The following is a 20,215-nucleotide window of genomic DNA, read 5'->3' on the forward strand; positions in this document are numbered from 1 at the left end:
AATTCCCAACATTGACTGCACATTAGGATCACCTTGGGATCTGAGTCCCAAGGGTAAGGAGTGGGGCAACCAGCATGGCACCCACATCTCCCTGCCCTTCACCCCCAAGGAGAGTCTGATTTAATAGGTCTGGGGCGAGGCTTGAGCATTAGAATTTTTTAAATCTGTCAGGTAAATCTAATACATAGCCAAGATTGAGACCCACTGAGCTTATGTCTTCTATTTCAGCCATTGTGAACTGAATCCAGTTTAGGAAATAAAGCAGCACTCTTCTCACTTCTAACCAACCTATTTGAATGCACAAAATTAAGAGTGGGATTTCTCAATTTTGTCATTTAAGATAAACTGCAAATAATTTTGAGGAAATGCATATGCAATGACTTAAAGAAACAGAAACTCTCATAGACTTTGGACAGGAAGTATAAATTTCTACACACACTTCTAGATAAATTTGTCCATACATAGTGAGGTTCAAGTTTATGTACCCAACACCCAGAAAATTCCAATTTGGCTGATTCCACTTCTACTATAGAGAAATTCTCCCACCTATGCATAAGAAATTTGTTCAAGAATATTCATTCATTTCTTTCTAATAATATGTTAATAAGATAATAAATAAGTATATTTGATATATTCACTCAATGAAATTTAAGCAGCAAGTAAAATGAAATACATCTCTATATATCAAGATAGATAAATCTTGAAAAAAATCTTGAGCAAAAAATTTGTAGAATGATAACTATAGTAAGTTATCATGATATAAAGTTAAAATCATGTGAAATAACACTGTAAATTATTTATGCATAATGTATATATGTACAACAAACATATGTATTAATATCATAAAACAGCTTGTGAATTATAGACATTAAGTTCTGTATAGCAGTTATCTCAGGTGGACAGGGGAATGGTTTCAGAGGGCTTCGATGTTACCTGTAAAATGTTTTTTATTAAAAAAAACCTGAAGCCAATATAGCAAAATGTTAAGATTTGATAAAACTGGATGGCAAAAACACAAGTATTTGTGAGAGTATTTTCTATAATTTTTAGTAAGTTTGAAATATTTTATCACAAAAATTCAAAATTATTTTGGTAAAATACATCCCTTTAAATTTTATGCTTTTGATTCTTTTTAATGATGACATAGGGAGAATGAACGTGACTACTTTTAAATTAATAGAAAACTTTCGTTGCTACTTTAGAATTCATGGCTATTCCTGTAGCCAGGTATACTTAGAAGAAAAACACATTGTAGTATGAGTTTTAAAGTTTCTATTTGCTTTGGACTTAGTTATCAAGGGGGTAAGATCACGAGAAAAAAACATTAAGGGTAAGATTCATAATATAATGGGCAGTAGAAAAATTGTCATTTTTTTCAAATTCTGAAAAACTGAATGCATAACATTTTTTAAACAAGATTGAAGACGGAAATTAGTGTCCAATGCAAAGTCATGTACTTTTACTAAAATTCTAGATATGTCTATATATTAAAATAGTCTGTACTATTGAAATGTCTTCAAAAGGATTTATTCGTTACCATCTTTTCTTAATCTATAAATATGAATAATTGTTATAATTTTTCACACGCATATTTTAGTCATTTTTCTCACTTATACATCTAGCAAAAATTACTGAATGTCAACTCTGTACCAGGAACTATGCTCTGTAAAAACGTACAACTGCAAAACCTTTACTTTAATTGTATTGACATACCATTATATATTTGATTTATGCATGAAAAGCACTTTATAATGTAAGCACATTAAAATAATAACAGCTACCATGTATCAAATGCTTACTTTTTCTCAGGGAGAGTTCTAAGTACTTTTCACGTGTTGACACATTTAACCTTCACAGCAACCTTATGAGATAGGTATTATTTATTATTCTATTTTACAAGTGGAAAAAACTGAAGCTCAGAAGAATTAAGGCATGTTGGCCTTATATTAGTTATGCATAGTTACCAACTCATAGGACCAAGATTCAAACATAAGGAAACTGATTCTTTGCTCTTAAACATATGCTATACGAACTCAATTGATTAGGCCCATCATAAAATGTGACTAATCCATACATTTTCTTAATTGCAGTCTTCATTAGCTGAAGTATCTAGTCTGTCTTCTTTATCTTATAAAGTTGTGCACCTCAAATTAAATGTACATATATTCAATACATATAATATAAATTATATATTATGTCTGTGTATATATATGCCTATCATCAAAAAATTAAGCCAGTTTTAGAGTTGCTTAGAGAAATACTGAAAGGTATATCCCAAGATAGCGTTGTGGAACAAGTAGGGATAATTATTATATATATTTACTTTTGCCCAGATATACTCAGAAATAACCTAAATTAATTGACAAAAAATTAGATATTCATTTTAATAGAGTATCTTAATCTTATTATTGAGTTTGATTCTCGAATTCTCTCCATACTCAAGTTATCCATTGCCTCTAGGGTCAAAAGCGGTAAACACATCTCACTACTGAGCCTGCCTCCACCAGCCCTAATTGACTTGTGTAAATGCCAATGAAATCCTTTGCAGTCTTTTTGCACCTGAATTTCCTGACACGCAGAGATGGCTGCACAAAGCCATTCCTTCAATAACACTTGTTTTATAACTACCATGTACTGGCCGTCTTGAGCACGATCTCAAATGAGCTATGTTGCCACTTTACACAATTGAAAACTCGCCACAATTCTCATAGCCATGTCAAATCGGTGGATTACAAGTTGAAGGTGGCCAGGTAAGCAAAGGGATTCTTGAATGTGAGCATAAATTCAGGTTGAGAAAAAAGTGGAGCTCATTTTCCTTTTCCTTCCTTGTCTGGTAAACATACTACACACCCTCACAGGAAGACTACAATAATGATATTACATTAGGACAACTAGGCTATCTCTAACAATCACAGAAGTTTTTTAATAAGGGAAAATAAAAAGTCAATTAATCAAGATGGGACATGGTGCTTATAAAAAAAAATCTAAACCTTCATCCTCTTGAAGTTTTCACTAATTTCTTTTTTCTTTCATTTTTTATTATTGGCCAGTCATTTACTCATAAACAACTATGATTTTAAGGCAGCAGAAAAAAGATACTCAAAACTAAGTTATTCTACCCTAAACCAGCAGGAAAAAAACAGTTCTCAGAGTTTCTCCTTTTAATTTTGAAAGAAAAATTGAGAAAGAAGGATGGAATATGATGGCTTCTTTGTATTTAACTTTCATAGAATTATCTAAAATGTTGAAGGTCTTCATTTCTTTTATCTTGTTTGGTTTTCCTTTATTGGAAATAAATATAATGAGTCCAATAAAAATATATATGTATATAATCTTTTTCAAAATTACTCCTCTGAAATGTTTCCTTTATTTTGTGCAGAGCATATCCCATTTTATAAGCTCTGTTTTTCAGTGCAATAATGTGTTTGTGGCCTGTTTATTGTCCTCTGTGTTCCGTGAGGTCAGAGACTATGGCCGTGTTGTCAATTCTAACCCCAGCATCTAGCACAGTGTCCGGAGCAGTCTGTGCTAAATAAAAGTTTATCAGATGGCTCCTTAAAACATGCTTATACTTCTTTTTTTCCTTAAAATCTATTGAAATAAAATAAGTTTTGGCCTTCAAACTGTAAATACATATAACATCTGTCCCTGCTTTACATGGGTCCCATAGGAAATAGATTGATACCCTAACAAGGATGTTTAGAGCAAGCCCAGCCAGGCATTGGGCTTCCAGGTATCATGAGAGCTAACATTAGTTTCAGTCATAGCAAAATCTCACTAATGGGGAAAAAATCTGTATTTTGTCCAACAGTGTAATGAGAGAAACCAGAATAAGATCCTTCAGATATGCTCATTTCCATTTCTTAATAATCCAGGGACAAGTATGGAGTTCATGGACTCTTCAGGCTCTTTCCTCGTCTTTCTTTCACCTCATTTTGGCTGACACTGGGGCTTTCAGAGCTTATGAGTGTATTGATCAAAGTGTGGGAAGAAGAAATGAAAGGAGACAAGAAAACTGGACGAGTGAAATTCTTATTCGTTAACAGGACATTTTTTTTTTTTAATTTTAAGAATGACAGATGTATAACATTTTATTATTTCTAGAAAGCTGTTTGGTTTTCTATACTGTGCTGTTAAATAATTTGGTATAATTCCGTAGCCCATGCATTCTGTATCTCTCTTTTGCAGAGATAACTGACCATGGGTTACATGAAGTTTATGACACATATTACAGCAATGATAGCAACTGCCATCTATTGAGAGCTTATCATACACCACACACTATGCTTATCCCTTTTGATGCATTACTCCATGTGTTTCACAAAAAGCTGAAGTGGGAGAGCTATTATTATTCCTGTTTTAGCTGAAGTGGACATCGTTTTAGAGAAACCTCACAACTTCTAAGTGGCAGGGCTGAAATTCAGACCCCAGTTCTTAAGGACGTCTCTTGTTGGCCTGCTCGGCTTCACTTACAATGTCAGGACCTTGTCATTACAACTCCTTCTCACACTGACAGTTCTCAAAGAGATGACGAAAGTGGTATCCAAATGAAAGATATGATAGGCAAGTGATTCTACATCTTCTGAATTGTAATCCAGCACATCCCAGACTAGTTCAACCATTATTTACATTTACAAAACATGTTTTCTTCTATGTTAAATATAGACCATCACTGTCATTCTGACAATTTTCCTTCAGTTTCTCTGGATGGAAGAAAGAAGGTTCTGAATAAAGTGATTGATAATGTCTCTTGTAAAATGACACTATCTCTTTGAAACAGAACTAATTTCACATATCGGTCTGAGAGACCCAGATGGTGTCCCGAGATGACGGAACCAGTCATAACAAGTAACATTTCGCAGTGTCAAATTTCACTGTTTGCCATAACTATGTGGCTGCAAGGAAACAAAATGCTTCTGGGCTCTAGAAAAGCCGTGGTGATTAATCCTATTTTTTGAAATATTTAAATTTTATGCCTTTAAAAATCAGAAACAGCCCCTTATGGGCAACAGCTTGTCAGGATTAGTAAAGATGTCAAATTTTAGCGTCACAGACAAAAACAAATCCTACACCATTAATATTCTGGGTGTGATTAAAATTCTCATGCCCCCATTGCTACAGGTGGTACACAATTCACCTCCCCAACTAAATCACACTTTTAATCTAAAATGTAATGAGATGTGCAAAAGAATGCTTTTGGCTATGTATTGATAGCCTTAGCTGACAATGTGATGATGCAAAACATTATGAGCTATATCAGAAAACAGTGTCCTACTATTGGCAAACAAAGTGGGATGCTCTTATGTTGTTGCCAATGCACTAGAGCAGGCAGACTATGGCATCTTATATTGTATAGCAATAATTTTGTGGTACAGAATGTATAAAGGCATGGAAATGTTTCAATATCTGGTCTAAGTGAAGAAAAAAGACCTGGCAACTATTGTCTTTAAGATGAGATATACACCCTAGTATTGGACAGCCAGAGAATCAGTTAATTCCTTTGAAAAAGGACTCTAGATTTTTTAATTTGTAATAGAAGACTCAGGAGAACTTAGCTTATCACATGAGAAGCTAAATGAATTTTAGTGGAAAAATTATAAATGAAAACTTTAGTTATAGCTAATTTCAGAGTGCAATTTCCTTATTCATATTTTTCTATGTCTTTAATATTTTCTACTTTTCTATATTTTATTGCACATATCTGATAAACCTATTTAGTAATGCTGTGGTCATAACAATTTGCTGTTAGCCTAATTCAATAGATACCAACACGTAGAAAAATAAAAATTATAGCCCAAGTCAAAATGCAGGTGTCTGTACACAAAAGGCAAAACTTATAACTCTAGACATTACAGCATAGCTTGACACTGGAAGAGAACCAACTCTACCTTGCATTCTGGACAACCATGACTTGACTGCATTGATTCCAAGAGCGAGAGTGAAGGATACAACAGGAAAATAGGAAACAGAGGAAGAAAAAAGTTAGGAACAGAAACAAGGAAGAAAATATGAGAATAATAATTAGAGGAGCTATACCATAACATATAAATGACATGAGGCAGAAAATAATCTTAGAACTAAAGTGAAAATAATACCTCACAAGTATAATAAATCCCAATGCCTTGGCCACTGTAATAATTAGGAGTAATTTAATGAAAGGGCTAGGAATGGAATAGGAGTAGCATATTAGCTGCCTTTGGGCCAAACCTCACCTAACAAGAATGTTTTATCTGACAAGCTGCATGAGAGTGGCTTTAGGTGGGAAACCCACCCTTTATTTCACTATAGTTCCCATCCTTCTCTGTAGTTTCCCAGAATGGACTGACATCTTCATGTGACTTGCCTGCCCGTTCTGGTTAGTCAAGCTGCAATAGTCTAGTTGAAATATATCTTGTAGTAAATAAAAGATAGGCACCCCCGTATAGTATAAAAGGTGATACTCCAGGATATTATTAGAGAAGATAGAAAAAAAAATAAAGTACTTTCTTTCATTCATTAGCAGATGTTAATTAGAGATATACCCTTGGCAGTGATTCCTCTTGTCCCATAATATTGTCATCAAATAATACTGAAGGTCTAATGACCCAAATCAAAGGCAGAATGAAGTTATCAGTTTGTTGTTGTTATACTCACTTAAAAAAAATAGCCAAATTACAGCTATAACTACTACATAAAGATATATCTTAATTAATATAAAATAAAAACTCCCCTTTCCTGTGCTACGTGGCTAGTTGGTAATCTCTATAAATGAAATTCAATGGATTAAAACTAGAGCAAGACCAGCAATTCTAAGTTTCTAAATAAAATTATGGGGTAGGATGAAATTAAAGGCTGTATACTGAATTTGATACAGCACCTGGCAATTTTCAAATTATTTTCTGAGTATTATCTAATTTGATTCTCCTGACAAACTAAAAATTATGGCTCTGCCTACCTTGGCTCTCTCAATACCAACAAGGAAACTGAATCTCAAAGAATTGGTGATCTGCCTGTGGTGATATAATGAGCAAACAGCAGATTCAAATGCAGTGTATAACTCTAATTTGGATCCTGTTCAAACCAACCAACTACAGTCATAGAACATGCTTTTTATGATTTCAATGCTTTTAAATTTGTTTAGGCTTGTTTTCTGGTCCAGAACATAGTTTATCTTGGAACGCTCCATGTACACTTGAAAAGAATATGTATTCTGCTATTGATGGGTAGAATGTTCTATAAATATCAATTAGGACATTAAACCAACTAGGAAAATATTATGAGGCAATTGGGGAAATTAGGAAGTATTTTAAAATTTTTAAATTATTATAGTTATACGTGTTATTATGATTATTTTTAAAATGAGTTATCTTCTGGAAATATATACTAAGATATTTGCAAAAAAAGCTACAATGGATGAGATCTACTTTAAAATAATCTGTATGGAAGGAGTGTATGAGGGTAAAAGTGAAACATGAGTGGCTAGGAAGTGATAAGTGTTGAAGCTGAGTAATGGATACATGGTGGGACATTAAGCTATTCTTTCTACTTTTATGTACAATAATTGAAAATTTCCAAGTAAAAAGTAATATTCAAATGTCATTCCTCAAATTAAATGAAAACTGAACAAAAATAAGACCAGAGTCTTCAAATTACCAGCCCCAAATTCTTTTTATTATACCTCCACTTGTTGATTACTTATGGTTCTATCATGCTAATTTGACTAATATAAATTTTCAGATAAGGTATAATGATCTGTTGGGTCCAAATCACTGTTTTGAAACCATCCTTGAATACTGATTTATATACCAGAACATAGCAATTTGCATTTATTATGTGAAAATTAAACATCTCCAAAGAGTATTTGCTTTATATGAATAGTTTATATATGACACAAGAGATTCAAAAAGATATTTTTCATTTATTTACCAAAGTTAACATTTCAAACATTTACTCTTGTTTTTCTTATTTTATAATTTTAAAACATTGATTAAAGCATTGATTTTAAAACATTGATTAAACATTGAATAAAGCATGTAAATAATGATACATCAACAGTCACTTAATAAACACAACGTATTGGGTAGTATGTACGTCCTATAAAATAAAACAGTAACTTATGAATCTTTGAACATTGGTTTTGCAAAGAAATTTAGGAATGTAAGCTAATTCTTTAAATCTGCTACAAATAATTCCTTAAATGATTTCACAGTCAATCTGATTGGTCACAGCAAGAGTGGTTTCTAGAACAGAAATACTGATGTGCTCTCGTTGAGGCAGGTTTTATTATGATCATGGCTCTCCTAGAACTCTTTAAGACTTAAATCACAAATTTTTAATTCCACCTTATGTAAGGTTGGAAATAAATATGACATGCAGATAAAACTAAGGAAAAGATACTAAACTCTTTGAAATTAGACACTAGAAGACACTATCACTATTTTTTAAACCATGAAATGCAGTATTTGGAAGACACTGCTTCTTTACTTACCCTCGTCCTGGAAGAAGGTAAACTTTAACAAAGGGGTCAGAATAACCGTTGTTGTCTCGAGGGACAAGGTTTCTTGCTTGGAGAATATGTATTATGAGATTTCCAAGATCATAATTGATTTGAAGCTTAAAGAGATAGAAAAATACTCCATGAACATTATGTTGTTGTTTTAAAAAACGTGTAATACATTATCATTCAATATTTTACGATTTTTTTTTTTCAATTCTCATATGAAGCATCAACCTTCATTTTCATTCTGTTTGAAACTGAACAGACCAGTTAATGTCTAATTTAATTGGAAGCTCCCAGGCACATGTTAATTACCAATAAATGTGCTGTTCATTCTTTCCATGGTGAAAGTCCTGGCCTGTCTAAATTCATTTAGAAGAAAAATCATACAGTGAATGCTAGTTGCATTTTTAACTCCTAGGAAAATAGAAAACGTTGTTAATGTTCATGAATACAATTACCAGGATTTTGAAAATAAATTAACTAATTGATAAATTTATTAGAAAATATCATAGGCATTTCATCAAATAATTAACAGTGGGTGGAATCATTATTTAAAGATAAAGCTGTCAGTACTGAAATATAAGAATATTTAAGAATGTGTAGATTTTATCTGTTCCTATATTATATTATCTGATGTTAAACCCACAGCTTTTCTTTCTGTGCCTGCTTTTCTAAGAGAGAAAGAGATTAGGCTAACAAAATCCTGCTCTTTAATTTTAGAAGCTGAAGAGGAAAGAAGAGGCATTGCCTCATAGATATTTAATGGCTGTTGCACAATTGTTGTTGAATAGGAAAAGATTTACAATTCAAATAAATATTTGAGAAGCCTGCATAATTCAAAATAATTGAATTAACTAATTTTTCTCCTTGAACATTGAAAGATTCTTTTGGTATTATTAGAATAAACCTTAATTCTGTTTGAAACTGTTTTTGTTTATCAAATAACAGAAAGGAAGGGATCTATATTTCAATGAGGAAAATCCATAAATAAAAATACGAACATATTTTTTATAATTATACAAAACAGATGTCCTACATTTATGTTGAAAATGGAATAATTTAGATGAATCAAACTTCATTTAAAATTTGATAATTATAATAATTCCTAATTTTAGCATATTTTTGATCTGGTTGTTTTGTAGCAGAAAAGGAATCTTCAGTCCCTTTTCTCCATACAGAAAAGCCCAGAATCTCTCTGACCATCATGAAAGCAGTATGAAACATAAAACAAAGTGTCGTGAAGGAAGAGGAGAAATGGGAAGTTTAGAACTGCCATAACTATGTGCTATAAGGGGGCATTAAAATATAGAATTATTCTGCAATTAATTTCACTGAGATTTAGAATAGCTTCCAAATCTTTAAGGAGAAATTTTCCCCCATTTTCTTCCGTCTCTGCCAGTCTTAAAGTCCACTTTTAACTGATGAGGCACCAAAACCATTTCTCAATGAAAGGAAAATTTGCAGGCTACTCTAAGAGAATACTTTTCAAAATGTCCTCTGTAAGGCCTTAGAGAACACTTAGAGCTGCTCAGAGGTTACTTCTGAGAGAGAGCGAGAGGCCCCCAGTATCCTCAACCAGAGCTACTCCAGTGCTGGCAGATTCATTGTTTGGGTGTCTACATAACATTTTCATTTAGAATAAGGTTTTGCTAAAAGAAAAAAAAAATTGAAATCATCACCATAATAAAATACTTCCCGCCCACCCCCCACCCCCCCAAAAAAAATCCTAAGAACAAAGAAGGAATATTCTTAGGGTAAATTTTCACTATAGAATTAAATATTATTGCTCAAGGGAAAGGAAAATAAAATAAAAATAAACAACAACAAAAACAAACCAAAAAGAAACACAGCAAATATTGGTTTGTGGGCAAGAAGTTTAAAAAAAAAAAAATGAGAGAGAGAAATATTATGAAGCAGAAAATCCAGCATTTTCTTTGCTGCTTGTGAAATGAAGAAAGCAGGTCTGGCTTTCTAGAAGTGGGAAATAGCAGTGAGACAGCAAGGTCCAGAATACATAGGTCATCGGGCTCCATCCTTCTGGATCCTTCTTAGTAAGATGCCCAGGTTATGCACTTCTTCTCTATTTCCACTCTCATACTTTAATCAGTGGTTTTAATCAGTATGTGCCTAGATAATCACTTAATTGATTTCTTTTTCTTTGTGTCCTCCCCTTTATAATATTTTCTGTAAGCCACTGCTGTGCGAATTTTTATTGCATATTCCTTTCAATTAGTCTCTGCCTTTCTCCAAAATATTTACTGATCACCCTATTACGTAGTGGCTAACACCCCTAGGCCTGTGCTCGAGGTTCTTTTTAATGTAGTCTCAACTTATGTCTACAAGAACATTTCACTGCAGCAAAGCTGAGCTCTTCACTTCATTAGTCTCCGGCAGCAGAACATTTCCTTGTTCCATTTCTTCTTCCAGGAACACACTCCTCCTTTCTCTATGCTTATCCTCAAATTAGTTCAAATCTCTGTTATGCTTTGTGAAGTCTTTCATGAAAATTTCCTCTAGAATGTGTTGGAAACACAGCTAAGACCTACCATTCTCTTTCCTTTATCTGAAACTTACTATCTTTATTATTTTGTATTGCACTGATTTTTTCTACATGACATTTCCTATCTACCTTAAATTACTTTTTGGTATCATCTAAAGCACCATTTTTCTTACATTTTTGACTATGCCCTGCAGTAAGAAATATATGTTATGACACAATACATAAACACAGAAACACTCGCACACATAGAACTAAAAAAGACAGTGATTTATAACTTTTTTCTTCTATTTTCCTGGTCAAAATCCCCTAAATTGATTTTATAAATTACAAATTGGTTATGACCCTCAGTATGAAAAATGCTGCTCTAGAAGAATTGTTCAGCAATTATTTAACAGTTGTTGATAAAAGGGAGAAAAAAGGACAGCATTAGACTCATGAAACTCTTAAAGAGGAATCTTCAAATTTCTATGAGACTCTGTGATGTTTGATACACTTACAACAAGTATAAAGTAACTGAGGGATAAAACGTATTCATACTGCTAAGGTTTCAGGCAGACTTCAAAGTATAAAATTCCATACATATAATTAGATTTCAAAAACATAAATTTGTATTCAAATCCTATTCTATAAAATTGTATGTTGTTTTACAAGTCTGTATGTATTATAAAACAGCAAAGTTTCTAAGAGTGTTTACAATTTCAATAGACCAGTGAAAAAGACAGCCAAAAAGGATGGTATAACAATGATTTTTAAAACGCTTTCATACCTGAATTTCCCCCGTAATTGGATGAGAGACAACCTTTGTTGCATCAGTAGGCTGCAATATTAAAAACACATATTCCATTAATGGATAAACCCTTCATAGAATTTACCATTTCAACCTCCTTCTGAAATTAATTTCTATTTAGTCAGAACACACTGCCTGGAAAATATATTTCAGCCATTTAGCTGCTTCAGATTATGGTGTCTACTTACACTTCTTAATACCTGTTTAATTTTATAGATACATAAATCTATTTTTCATTTTGTTAAGCCTGTTTTGAAGCTATGCTTTTATACCTGCAGTAATGTTTTCAATTGCTTAAGAAAATAAACACTTTTGGTTTAAAGTACTCAATTTAAGCATTTACAGGTTTTAAAGACCTACAGAGGATTGAAAAAGACATTGTTTTTATACAATGACTGCCTAGGAGCACAGAAGTTATAAAAGTCCATCCTTGTACTTCTTTGTGAGTGCTTAGCCTCTCCCTGCTCCATCTAGAGTGAAGCATCCAGGCAATCGCTTCCTAATATTTCACACTCCCTAATTAGAATTCTATGTAAGTTCTCATTTCCTTAATAAGTTCCTATGTCAGTAAAGCCTTAAAAACAGTTAGGAATGTGATCTGGTAAACGGATTCATACTGCTGAATAAATTAACTGGAAAAAGAAAGATCCATGATATTTAGATGGATATCCTTGTTCTGCTACCTGTTCCTTTATATTTTTATCCTATAAAATGGAGCAATCAAAAGAAGATAGCTATATTCCAGGTCTTGTTCTGTGAAATAACTAAAGAATAAACATAATCATTGGTAAAGTTGTGGCGTAGGGGTTAAAATTCTAAGCCATATATCCTTTATTTGTTCAGCCCACTTATAAGAATGGCCATTTATTAATACTTAAAATGTGCTCTGTTTGCAAAGGATAAACTGTTGGGTATTGAACAATTATATTTACTTAATAATTATTTTACTGTTTAAATTTCAAGAAAAGCAAACTGAATCTAGAAAAAGAAGTTCCTGAAACTATTTATATCTTGATTAAAGATGAGGAGTTTCCTAAAACCAGATATCCTTGCATCTTGGTGAGGAAAGCTGAAGAATAACTGAGATAAAAAGTCAAAAATAAGACCAAAAAACAAGCAATGAGTGACTATCGGTAACTTATTTTGTTTTCATTTCTTTTTGACAGTTGTAGCTCATTTGACATATGATCATGCAAACATAACTAGATTTAACACAGAGAATAAACTTATGGACTGTTTTTAATTGTTCTGGAGTGTGACAGTGAACTCATAAGAGCACAGAGGGATATTTTAAATTACAGAAGGAAAAAGAGCAATATCTGTTGGATACCAGGCAAACTACCAGCTCTAGGTAGTTACATTTCAAGATTAGAGCCAACTACTTTCCTTTCAATGATGTCATACCTTTGTGATGCTGGTTTTTGATGACTGTGGTGATAAAAACTGTACTGCACTTTTTTTGAGTGAGGAAGAGGAAGTGTGGAAGAGGAAACGAGAGCATTAGTGCCCAATCTGATTCTGTGGTTTGAGTAGTTGTGCAATACCCAGCGGGTACACATATCCCATTGATATGCAATTTTAGTTATTGACAATGAAGCAAATACATTTTATGTGTACTACTTTTTCCAATGGTTACCAAGATGTTAGGACATAAATACTAATTAAATTGTTTAGACCTAACTACTTAACAAATAAAATTGTTTTAGGTATTTCTTTAGGCATAAAGGCGCCATGAAAAAATTACTGAGATGTTAAGGGTGCCATGACCACCAAAGTTTGGGAAACCAAGGACCCATTTCATAAGAACATTTAAAATTAATAAGCACTTTAGTTAAATTATTTATTTATACCATGACTTGAAAGAAATTATTCAGACTTTAAAGACAAAATGAAGAATGTTTGGTTAGAATTTCAGAGACAAAACAGTTTGAGGCAGTAAAATAAAAATTTTGAAGGTAAAAATTCATATTGAATTAGGTTAAGCAAAATAATAATTCAAAATAGTCTTATGTAACATATAATTTAAACATATATTTAAATAATTTAGATACATATTTTACCTGCATTTACTCAGAAGGAATCATTTAGAGTATTATTAATAGTTTAATAATTACTTATGAATAATCATTTATAATGTTTAATAGATGGTGTTCTAAATATCTAAATGTATAATTATGATAACTATAATTTAAATATTTTAGTTTTAATATATTCAGTTACATTAATGTTTTGTAATTTAATATTTAATTAGTCTCACAATGAAAACACAAAGAAGTTAAAACTATAATTATCTAAATTATCCAAAGAACATGTGATATACTTGGACATATTATATTACCTGACTAAGGGATATATAAGCTTCAGACCATCACTTGATGTTTCTATAATTTCTCAATATAAATTTTTTAACATGTAGGATTTGGAGAACAAATAAAAGAAATATTGCCTTTCATGCATACTACATGTTGAGGGGTAAAGAAATACATTAAATTTATTTATTTATTCATTCATTCAGCAAAAATATTTCAACAAACTCTGTGCTAACTAAATGTTGAAGATAAACCCCTCAAAAGATGAATAGGTAATTCCATTTTTTCAGAAGTGTTAGCATATAGAGGCCAGCTGGTGGAATAGCGGTTAAGCACGTACGCTCTGCTTTGGGAGCCCAGGGTTTGTGGGTTTGGATCCCCGGCGCGCACCGATGCACTGCTTGTCAAGTCATGTTGTGGCAGGCGTCCCACATAAAGTAGAGGAAGATGGGCACAGATGTTAGCCTAGGGCCAATCTTCCTCAGCAAAAAGAGGAGGATTGGCATCAGATGTTAGCTCAGGGCTAATCTTCTTCACACAACACACAAAAAAGGTGTTAGCATTTAGTGACTATACATTTCAATTAAGAATGTACATATAATATTATATACATATATATCTCAAAAATAATCAGATTTGATTATTGTTATCACTACTAATGGGAGTTAGTAATCTCTATACCATTACTGTCCAATATAATGGGAGCCACATAGGTAATTTTAAATATTCTAGTAATCACATTAAAAATGTAAAAATTAGCTGGTGAAATTAATTTTTAATAATATATTTTATTTAACCCAATCTATTCAAAATATTATCATTTCACCATGAGATCAATATAAAAATTGTAATGAGATATTTTACATTCTTTTCTTCATACTGTCTTCAAATTTGGCATGTAATTCACATATACAGCATATATCAATTAAGACTAGCCACATTTCAAGTGTTCAATTGTCACATATGTCTAGCAGCTACTGTTATGGACAGTGCAGCTCTATAACTTTAATTCTAGCAAAAATGCTGTAAAAACTATCTAAGCCACATTCTTGGCATAGAGAAGAATTACTGCATATGATAAAACCTGCCAATATCATTTACTTGATGTTTGTCCTACAATACCTGTTTCATCTTCTAATCACTGCCAAAAAAGTTAACACATGCTAAAAAATCAAATTTTGTACATCCATAATATTACTGAGACTCACAAGTACCACTGAGGCTTTAGATCACAATATTTACTTGTTGTTACTGTTCTGTGCAAGCAACTCTACTATGTGCTTAGGGGGCAACAGAGAAAATAAGAAATGGTTCTTGGTTCTTAAGGAGCTTGCAGCCCAATTCAGAGGATAAAACAAGCAAACAAATAACTACAATTAAGATATCAGTTGTCCCAAGAGACACATAAAGCATCTGGCACTTTGGAGGAAGAGAAGAAGGAAGGATAACTTCTGACTTTCGGGAAGGATTAGAATACGGAAAGACTTCATGGAGAAAAGTTTCCTGTTACTCTTATTTCATCTTTCCTTAAAGCTTATCACTGGCTCTTCATTTCCTGCGAGTTGTAGTGTAAAAGCCAGGCATGGCATATAATGTCCTCCAATTTACAACTATCCAGGCTTCTCCTCTATTTCTTATGCTTGTATCTTTTGTACACCTATGTTCTAGGCGTGCAATTTTTTGTTTCTGACATTTTTTTCATGCTGCACTCTCTGCTTGGAATGTTGGTCCCTTTTTCACCTTTACCAAAATCAGTTTATCAGCTAAACACCAGCTTCCTAACCCCACTTTCCTAGGTGCCGTCACTCTGCTTCGTAATAACTTCCAATGTTATACCTTCATTGAATGTGTTTACGTATCATTCTTCATCTGTAATTAGGTCAGCTCTACTCAAACTTCAGGAGGCATCACACACACTCAGAGAACTTATTAAAACCCAAGTTGCTGGCCCCATCCTGGCGTTTCTGATTCAGAAAATGGAGGGTGGGGTCAATAATTTGCATTTCTAACTAGTTCCCAGATGATGTTGATGCTGTTGGACTGGAAGCACGCTTTAGAACCACTGGTCTACCTGGTATGCAGGGAAGGAATTTTATCCATCTTTGTATCTTGGGTACCAAGTATGACCCCTGACATTGAGGTGCCATCCAAAAATGTCTGGGAAAGCAGGAATGAGTTAGAAACCCTAGTAAGTGGAGTACTTACTAGCAAGGCTATTTGTAAAGATCTGACAACACTATGCTTACTGTGATAATCTCTCAAGGAAAACCATTGACCAGGCCCTTTGAGAATGAGCAGGAGAGGCTCATAGGCAGAGGTGGGGGCAGTAGTAAACAGGATAGTGACCCAATCAGACCATTGTGTCGCAGAGCAGATAGTTGGAGCACAGTTCAAGAGGAAGGAAGAAAGATTGGTGATTGGAGGTACCAGTATTGAGTGCAATAATGTTGGCCAAAAAAATAATAATAATGCTTTGCTAAAGGAAATGGTGAGTTCAGAGAAGATAGAAAATTACCAGAGAATTATTAGAAAATTAGAATTCACAGGGTTAGGATTCAGTGACTGATTAGACAATGTGAGTGAAGAGAAAAGAAGAGGTAATGGTACTCTCTCTTAAATTTATGCTTAATTTCTTGGAAGGATGGTCATGTCAATTGCTGAAATAAAAAAATATCAGGACGACAGACTTGTAGAACTATAATGTGCTTGCTTTGGAAACTTTGCTGGCAGAGTTGTCATGTCTTTAGGTCTTCTGGGTGGAGATATTGAGAAAAGAATTAGAAATATCAGTCTGTAATTCAAGAGACAGGTCCCAGCTAAAAATAAAATTGGAAATAGTAAGCATATAAATGATGTCTGAAGGCACATAGTGGCTGAGATTAACTAAAAAGAGAGATTAAGAATGAAATAAAAGGAAACTCAGAGGGGCGGAGTCAAGATGGCGGCGTAGGCAGACTCTGAACTCACCTCCTCCCGTGGACACAGCCAATTTACAACTACTCGTGGAAAAATTACCCCTGAGACAGAACTGAAAACTGGATAAGAGGAACTCCTGCAACAACGGACAATCCTAACTGGGGTAGAAGAGGCAGAGACTCCCTTCTGGAGAGGAAAAACGCCGCCTTCACAAGCCGCCAGCTTCACGGCCACCGGGAGCAGCTCACAGGTACGCAGCCTCCCTGGAGGCGCGGGGCCCTGAGCCGGGAGCGCCCCCGCTGTGGGCATTTTGTGGACCCAGCACAATCGAGACCAGCGGCATAATATCTGACTTTGCCTGCTACTAAAGCATTGGGGAGCACCCCCAGAAAACCCGGTTCACAAAGAAACTGAAACTGGCTCTTAAAGGGCCCACGTGCAAACTCACCCGTTCCAGAAAGCATCCTAAAATCACCAGAAAGAAAGGTGCACAGTGCTTTGGTGACAAGAGACTCACCTAATAGGCCCTGAGTGCATCTCGGTGAGGGGTGAGACCTCCCCAGGGACTGGGACATTGGCGGCGGCCATTGTTGTGGCCTGGTGTGGGCGTGCTGACACAGACGCCATTGGAGTTCTCCCTGAGGCCTGCTAGCCCAGGGTCTGCTCCACCCGCTAGAGCACCGATTTTATCCAGCTCAGCCAGGGCAGGCAGCCCACCCTAGAGACTGGCCCCACCCAACAACAAGCCCTCAGGCAACTTGTGTGCCTGCATAGATTGGTGACTGGATTCTCTGCAGCCTGGCAACTGAGCCACTTGAGCGGGGCAGGGTGTGCACAAGGAGTGGGTGGAGAGTGTGGGGCAGTGGCGGAGTGTGTGGGGCTCCCGCCGTGGAGAGACTGGGTCCGCTTGGGGAGGTTGGGGCGCTCACATGGGGCAGGACTGTGTTGACTGTGTGTGTGGACCTGTGGGCAACAGGGCTTGTCAGCTGCAGAAGACTTGTGCTTCTCAAAGACCCACATAGGAGGTTTGCTCCACCTTCCAAAGCCTGAAACAATTGGGTGCTCCTGTGCCTGAGGCCAGCCCCACCCAGCTGCAATCCTCAGAGAGCTGACAAGAGACCTAATAGGCTAGAGGCTTACAGCAATTATAAGGCCCTGAGCCTAACAACCTGCCACACTGGGGGCCTACTCAATTAAAAGATATACTGCAACATAAATGTGGTATTAGAGCTTACAGCCAACTGTGCTGGGGCTCCCCACACCTGATAAAGAGACTGAAGGGCCCACAACAACTATAAGCAGCTGAGCATTACAAAAGCTGGCCAGGAGCATAACTCGGTCTCCCTGGGTGCCTACAGGGAGAGCTAACAGGCCACAATAGAAAGACACACGTAGCCCACATAGGGGCCACCCCTGGAACATTGAGAACTGAGGGAAGCACACTGGAAGCCTCCTAAGGCATCACTTACATAAGGTCACCTATCCAAGAGCAGGAGACGTAGCTGACCTACCTAATACATAGACACAAGCACAGGGAAAGAGGCAAAATGAGGAGGCAAAAGAATACATTCCAAGTAAGGGAACAGGACAAAACCCCAGAAAAGGAACTAAGTGAAACAGAAATGAGCAACCTACCCGATAGAGAGTTCAAACTAAGAGTGTTAAGGATGCTCACTGATCTGGGGAGAAGAATAGATGAACTCAGTGAGAATGTCAACAAAGAAATGGAAGACATAAAAAAGAACCAATCAGAAATGAAGAATACAATACTGGAAATGAAAAATTCATTAGAGGGACTCTAAAGCAGAGTAGAGGATACAGAAGAACGGATCTGTGGGCTGGAAGAAAGACTAGAAGAAATTACCCAAGGTGAACAGGTAAAAGAGAAAAGAATTAAAAAGAGTGAGGACAGTCTAAGGGACCTCTGGGACAACATCAAGTGCACTAACATCCGTGTTATAGGTGTCCCGGAAGGAGAAGAGCAAGACAAGGGGTCAGAGAATCTATTTCAAGAAATAATAGATGAAAACTTCCCTAACCTAAGGAAGGAAACAGACATCCAGGTACAGGAAGCACAGAGAGCCCCAAACAAGATAAACCCAAAGAGGCCCACACAAAGACACATCATAATCAAAATGTCCAGAATTAAAGATAAAGAGAGAATCCTAAAAGCCGCAAGACAATGTCAAGTTACATACAAAGGAAACCCCATAAGGCTATCAGCTGACTTCTCAGCAGAAACCTTACAGGCTAGAAGAGAATGGCGCGATATATTTAAAGTGCTAAAAGGAAAAAACTTACAGCCAAGAATACTCTACCCAGCAAGGTTATCATTCAAAATGGAAGGAGAGATCAAAATTTTCCCAGATAAGCAAAAATTAAAGGAGTTTGTCACCAAGAAACCAGTGCTACAAGAAATGTTAAAGGGACTGATTTAAGGGGAAAAGAGAAGACCACAAATAGGAAAAATTATCTATTCCCATGATAAGAGGGAAATGGATACAAATGCACAAAAAAGAGGTTAGATATGATATCAAAAACATAAAAGGAGGGAGGAGGGGAGTTAAAGAGTACAGCTTTCAGACAGAGGTCAAACTAAAGTGACCATCAATTCTGTATAGAAGAAGTAAGGAACAGAGAAGGACTACTAAAACACTGAGAAAAAAAAAAAAGTTAAAAAATGGCAGTAAGTACATACTTATCAATAGTTACTTTAAACGTCAATGGACTAAATGCTCCAATTAAAAGGCATAGGGTGGCTGACTGGATAAAAAAACAAGACCCATATATATGCTGCATACAAGAGACACACTTCAGACCTAAAGACACTCACAAACTGAAAGTGAAGGGATGGAAAAAGATACTCCACGCAAACGGCAATGAAAAGAAAGCTGGGGTAGCAGTACTCATATCAGACAAAATAGACGTTAAAACAAAAACTGTAAAAAGAGACAAAGAAGGGCATTACATAATGATCAAGGGAACAATACAACACGAGGATATAACACTTGTAAATATCTACGCACCCAATGTAGGTGCACCTAAATATGTAAAGCAATTATTAACAGACATAAAAACAGAAATAGACAGTAACACAATAATAGTAGGGGACTTTAACACTCCACTTACACCAATGGATAGATCATCCAAACAGAAGATCAATAAGGAAACATTGGCCTTAAACAACACACTAGAACAGATGGACCTAGTAGATATATACAGAG

The 20,215-nt window shown here is 35.1% G+C and overlaps 1 protein-coding gene across 1 annotated transcript in view; it reads right to left on the reverse strand.

Annotated features, from left to right (window-relative positions):
- The window catches only part of PCLO (piccolo presynaptic cytomatrix protein), a 397,054-nt gene that overhangs the window by 73,065 nt on the left and 303,774 nt on the right, over positions 1-20,215 (reverse strand). The window contains exons 14-15 of the mRNA XM_058524613.1: positions 11,746-11,796; positions 8,468-8,592 (exon numbers count right to left, since the gene is read on the reverse strand). Of these exons, the coding sequence (XP_058380596.1) occupies positions 8,468-8,592; positions 11,746-11,796 (176 nt within the window). The remainder of the gene's footprint in view (positions 1-8,467; positions 8,593-11,745; positions 11,797-20,215) is intronic.

The sequence above is a fragment of the Diceros bicornis genome, chromosome 3 (genome assembly GCF_020826845.1).
Source record: "Diceros bicornis minor isolate mBicDic1 chromosome 3, mDicBic1.mat.cur, whole genome shotgun sequence".
Lineage (NCBI taxonomy): Eukaryota > Metazoa > Chordata > Mammalia > Perissodactyla > Rhinocerotidae > Diceros > Diceros bicornis.